The sequence below is a fragment of the Barbatula barbatula genome (assembly GCF_947034865.1).
Source record: "Barbatula barbatula genome assembly, chromosome: 24".
NCBI lineage: Eukaryota > Metazoa > Chordata > Actinopteri > Cypriniformes > Nemacheilidae > Barbatula > Barbatula barbatula.
The window spans coordinates 19050139-19056714 of NC_136787.1; the positions used below are offsets into that span (position 1 = coordinate 19050139).

At 40.8% G+C, this 6576-nt stretch overlaps 1 protein-coding gene across 1 annotated transcript; it reads left to right on the forward strand.

Annotated features, from left to right (window-relative positions):
• Positions 1-60: 60 nt before the first annotated feature.
• Positions 61-3375, forward strand: npffr1l1 (neuropeptide FF receptor 1 like 1; the record flags this gene model as incomplete). Its single annotated transcript, XM_079448813.1, has 4 exons — positions 61-178; positions 771-1063; positions 1539-1638; positions 2565-3375. The coding sequence occupies exons 2-4, from the start codon at positions 778-780 to the stop codon at positions 3373-3375; spliced, it is 1197 nt and encodes a 398-aa protein (XP_079304939.1). The 5' UTR covers positions 61-178; positions 771-777.
• Between the last annotated feature and the right edge of the window lie 3201 nt (positions 3376-6576).

Below are 6576 nucleotides of genomic sequence, written 5' to 3' on the forward strand. Positions count from 1 at the left end.
GTGACATCACATACACATAAACCCATGGCTGTATGGCAGGCGGAGGACGGACTCTCCGGGCACGTGACAGGTGCAACTGGCTGTTATTGCGCATTACAGTACACAGCAGAGCAGAAGCATCTGAACATCAGAAGTGTGGATTTATTTAAAACACTTGCGTTCATGCCTTCAGCAACAGGTGAGTTTTTCTTATAGAAATATAGTTTCATTTTATTTTTTGTGTCGTCCTTTTGATATTTTACAATGGCACTATTTTACATGAAGAATACATCTAACATGTGTTCAAGTAGTTCTGTTTTGAATCGAATACAGATTTTCTCAAATGAAAATAAAGTCTCTTGTAAAACTTTACAATAAGGTCTTATTACTTAACCTTCAAGTAACGAGCAACACAGTTTTACCGCATTTATTGACCTTTGTAAATTTGTTAGTTCGTGTTATTTAATTGTGCTTTTTCTAATGTTAGCAGATCTCATTTTAAAATGTAATAAATGTTCAACTAATAAATATATTAATAAATGCTGTGGAACTAATGTTCATTATTATTACCAACAAATGAAAGTCTGCTTTATTTACATGTGCGTACATACATGTAGAGGACTCAAATTGCTTTATTCTCAGACGCATGGTGCACACAAATAACAGTAACACAAAATAAAAAGCAGGGATATTTAAAAAAAGAAAAAGATAGTGAAGGTAGAGAAAGTGTGTTTCTCGTGCATGTTTATATTTATACCTGTCCCAGGATAACCGTCTTCCCTCTTTTCAAGTTCTAACATGGACACAATTACATTAAACCTCTCAACCACCAACCTCAGTTTGGACAACTGCACTCTCCTGCCGTATTACATCCACTCCGCAGGCATGACTGTGAGCTACATTCTCTCCTACTTGATGGTGCTTCTCCTGTGCATCGTCGGAAATGGGCTTGTCTGCCTGGTGGTCATCAGGAATCGCAACATGCGATCTGTAACGAACCTCTTCATCCTCAACCTGGCCATCAGTGACCTGCTGGTGGGCGTGTTCTGTGTGCCCACCACGCTGATTGACAGCCTCATCTCGGGTGAGTGGATGATCGTCAAAACCATTGCTGTTGTCTTCCCTGTCCTCTGCATCACCTTTATCATCTATCATCTTTTATAATCGTCATCATTACATTTATTAATATCGTCACTGTTTTCATCACATATTAGTCTCAATATCATCTGATCTAAAGTTGTCATCAATTTCGGTTTCAGAATGAACTTTTCTTTGATCTAACATCTTTATTGCCTGGTTTCACAGACGAGGCTTGAGCCTAGTCCCAGACTAATATGAATGTTTGAGCTCGCCCTGAAATATAAAAAAATATTTAAGTGCCATCGTTTTGGTTTTGTCTCAAGATGCATTTTTATAAAAGCGACTTAAATATCTTTTTACCTAAGGCATAGTCCTGGCTTAAGATGACCCTTGTCTGTGAAATCAATATGAAATGCAAACCATATGGAGAAACATTTGAGATTTTTATATCATTTTACTTCTCGTGCTTAAATTTACAGGTTGGCCTTTTAGCCAGATGACCTGCACGATGAGTAACCTTGTCCAGGGAATGTCCGTGTCTGCCTCCGTCTTCACTCTGGTTGCCATAGCAATAGATAGGTAACAATCAGTCCCTGTGTATGATGTGATGTATCGATGTAAAGTCCTTTAAGGGTTCAAATCATGGTAGAGTGCCATCATTTTATTTGCTTTCATGACCAAAAACACGTGCTGGTCCTTTTGTTCATCGAATGATGGAAAGAAACCAATCTCAGAAAGCATATCTTGACCATTTTACATTTACATTTAGTCATTTAGCTTTTATCCAAAGCGACTTACAGATGAGGAAACATTGGAAGCAATTATAACAACATAGGCAACAAAATACATAAGTGCATCAAACTAGTCCATTACAGTATACAAAGCTAAGAATAGTGAGGTTAGTACAAATTTATTTTTTTGATAAGGTTAAAATCAATCAGCTACATGTTGATGGAAGAGATGCGTTTTTTAAAGATGGCAACAGAGTCTGCTGATCTTGTAGCAGCTGGTAGATCATTCCACCAATGTGGAACAGATCCAGAGAAGGTATGGGAGAGTGGCTATTTCTTTTTTGGGATGGTACCACTAGTCGTTGTTCATTTGCAGACCGCAGTGATCTGGCAGGAACATTGGTCTGCATTAGCGAGTGAAGAAATGATGGTTTTATGATATATGATGATAGCTTTGAACTTTATGCGGGCGGCAACAGAGAGCCAGTGTAACCTGATGAAGAGCGGAGTTACATGCGCTCTCTTCGGTTCATTGAAGACCACTCTTGCCGATTCTTTGATTCTCGTATGCTATTATACGTAAAACATATGAGAAACATATGAGACGATCATGAAAATACACGAAGAGAATGGAGATGTCAAATGACTGCATACTTTGCAAACCTGCGCTCAGTTTGTGACGTAGTTGAGCTCAGGAAACATATCTGAGACGATTTGCTCTCTATTTCATCTCATTGTGCCTTATGCATAACAGCGAAATGTCTCTCATCGCAGGTTTACGGGCATCGTTTACCCTTTTCGCCATCGTCTGAGGCCAGTCTCCGCATTCTTCGCCATCATCTTCATTTGGCTCCTTGCTTTTGCCCTCATCTTTCCTTCAGCCGCGACCCTAACCGTCATACATCTGGATGACGTTTACATGGTCCAGGATAACCGGATCTACCCGCTGACTGTGTGTTTCGAAGACTGGCCCAGAGCCGATATGAGACGGGTCTACACCACTGTCATGTTCATCCACGTGTACCTAGCACCGCTCGGTCTCATAAGTATCATGTACGGATGCATCTCGGCCAAGCTCTCCACCAACCTGCGTGAGAACCGAGGGCGTTCCAGGAGAAGGATGAAAGTCGTAAAGATGCTCATCATGGTTGCCGTTCTCTTCATGGTGTCCTGGCTCCCACTCTGGACTTTAATGCTTGTGACAGATTATCAGGATCTGGACAGACAACAGATTGACTTCTTAAGTAGCTATCTTTTCCCTGTGGCGCACTGGCTGGCGTTCTTCAACAGCGGCGTTAATCCCATCATCTACGGCTTCTTTAACGAGAACTTCCGTAGGTGCTTCCAGGCAGCAGTGGCCTGCGGTTCATGCAATTCTGTTGTTTCTGAAATGCGCCACACGCGCTTTGCGCTCCCGCCTCCTAACAAGGTATTGGATGGGAACAGAGGTGTGGCTAGCGTGCAGAAGGAGCGCTGTTTCACAGCAATGCCCAGAGGGACTGCTCATTTCATTCAAGGAATTCACCTGGAGGACATGAATGGAATCACAACTCCTCACGAAGTACTAGGGGCTTGGATGGAATGAGCAAGCCTCGAATGATAAATTACTTAATGTCAATGATAAACCCTTAAGTTTGAGGTGTGGGTTATAATAGATTTGGTTACAAAAAAGTTCTACTATAACAATTCTGTGTCTATGAAATTGCATCCAATATACTTTTTTTTCAATACTGGTCCATCAGAAAACAAGTGCGCTGTATGCTGTGCATATCTGTAACACAAATGTTGTTTTTTTACACACACAAAACTGATTATTCAGACTTTATTTTTAACTGCAAAATGCTGAAACTTTCATTGTCCTTTTTTACAGTTTTTCTCCATTGGTTTGGCTCATTTCTTGAAACAGAAATTACATTCTAACAGTCTTACAGTTCAGCACAACACTGTAGCTCACTTGCAAAAGCTAACATCTCTCCCAAAACTGTTCACTCATCCTTCAAAACTAAATTCCTTTCCCATATAAACAGTCAGTGCCTCGAAAATGACAAAGATCCTTCTCAATTGCTTTGGCTCATTTCTTGAAACAGACCGGACGTTCTCAACACTCTTAATGCGATTGCCAAAATAGTGTGGATGGTTCAGCACAACACCATGGTTTACCTGCAAAAGCTCATATCTCTCCCAAAACAGTTCACTCATGTGTCAAAACTAAATTTCTTTCTCATTTAAACAGTCAGTGCCCCCAAAATGCTTCGTCCCTTTGGCATTGTGTAAGCACTGCAAGTCAGAATGTTTAGATGTTTTGTCACTATGGCAGAGGACCATTGAAACATCCCTCATGTCCACCTTTCAGTCTTTGCCCCGTCCTTCATTGACAATGGTTACTGTACTCATATTGTAGGTGAGGCCCTACAAGACCTCTCTGATTTTCAGGGATCAAATCAAAATGAAGGCGGTCCAAGAAAAGACGGAGCTTCTGTGTATTGTATGGGCCAGGACTGGCCACACCATTCTCAGATATGGCAGCACACATAGTAATATTGCCCCACTCGCTGGCCTGGGACATCCACCGTGGCCCGGTGGCCAATAATATTACGGCCATGTCTTCGGCCCTTGGCACTGAGATTCGAGCCGGCAACCTTCTGATCACAAGCCCAACACTCTGACCACCAGTCTGACCTTAGAATCTCAGTGCCAGCAGGTCATGACTGAAGGGCCCTTGAGCAAAGCACCTTACCCCTGATTGCTCTGCAGTAATGTGCCACTGTAGAAAAAAAAACTACTTGTAAGTCGCTTTGGATAAAAGCGTGAGCCAAGTCAGTAAATGTAATTATTCTCTACAATAGCGGAAAAAAAGAAAACATCAAATCAGTCATACACTACAGTTACAGACAATTACATAGGAATGTTCTATGTTCTCCACTAGTTCAATTTACTACTGGCCACTACTCCTGTGGTTCCGAACCTGGGGTACATGTACCCCTATGCAGAGGTACTACAGGGGGTATTTGACAGAAAGGGGAGGGGGAAACCATCAATGACTAGGCTTACTGAAATGTAAATCAAATAGTTTCATACCTGGATACACAAATCACGTAATACTGAAGCGAAAAAAGTTTGGGAACCACTGCTTTGGATCACCAGTAACTGACTTACATGTACATACTGGTACAGCAGCTCTTTCACTCTATCAGAGTTCGTCTCAAATGGTACCCTGTAAATTTGCTTCATTGTCATCTGATGCTTCTTCAATATACGGTCTATTGTGGAGATGCTTATAAAGTTGACATTTTGGAATATGGCATTGTCTTGTAGGATTGCAGTGTCTCATTGTGATGGCATTATTTGCCATCACCATGTTACAGATCTCTTGTTCATTGAGAAGTTTTTCTCTGCCACCTGTGCAAGGTTGTCGTGGAAAACTGTGTTTTTCAATGTTTTTCTTGTTATTTTTAGTATCATAAAATACCATTGAGGTAAGATATTACTGTAGGCCTATCACACACAAACACACACACACACACACACTGTAGAGCGAGGCACATTAGGCTGAACTCGGCGACCTGCCTCCGCCATTGTGAGGCCATGGTTGATGACATGGTCTATAATTGTGGCCCGAATTTCATCCAGGACAGCATGGTTTCTTCGTGCTCCTCTGCCTCTTCCCCCTATTCCATCACCACGCACCCTTACTACTCCTCTTCCTCCTCTTCTTCTTCCTCTTCCTCCTCTTCCTCGAGCAGGCAGTTGCCCTCGTTCATTTACTTGGCCAGGTGCCTCCATGTTCAGAAATTGTACTGGTCCTGCATGGTCAAGCTCTTTACATACATGTTTGGCAGCATTTACAGTCATGGACAGCACCTGTCAGGTAACTAAACATACTGTTTAATTGGTCATCTGAGATGTGTGAAACTCTTCCTTCGTTAGTCAAGTTCTAGTTTCACCTGATTGTCAATTGCTGTAATACATTTATAAAATGTTCCAAGGGATTCATATATGGTATTCATGGTATTATGTTCTTGACTAATTTTGACAATTGAACAGACTATTGTGCATGTGATGACTTATACAATGAAATGACGCTGAAACGTTTTGGAACGAACAACCATTAGACTGAGAATCGACAATCAGTTTAGATCAACAAGATCAATTCAATTGGAAATTGTGCTAAATGTAGGCTACCTGTACTTAATCATTTGCAAATATGTAGTGAGACATTGAGACATACTTAGACATTTGCAATTTGATCAAATGAATGAGAAATTCAATTCTGTTGTAAACAATTGCCAAGTTGTTTGGAGGTTTGTCCATGTTGTATTGAGAATGTAATTTCTGTTTCAAGAAATGAGCCAAACCAATGGAGAAAAACTGTAATATACTCACATTCTGAGGGATTCACAGCAAGTTGTTCATATTACTTATTTTTCGTCAGCTGTGGAAGATTTTTTCAATGTTTCAAAATGGCAGTGTCCTTATTCAGCTTGGGTAAGAAAGCCCCAGGAAACGGAAATAGACGATAAAAACCTGAATGTGAATACTTATAGCCGGGATTCTGTGTGACATGTAAGAGGCACAGAAAATATTGTGACGTGTTGTGGCTCGTGATCTGTTGTAATTTTATGTGCGACATCCCAAGTGCTGCTGTAAGCTTTTCTTAAGTGTTATTGTCTTTGAATTAGTTTACTGTTATGTTTTCCCAAGTAATGTTTTCAGATGGAGAAGTAAATATTTATTTACTTGGTCTTATTTTATCAGACATAAAGTAATCAAACATCAGCATCGTGTC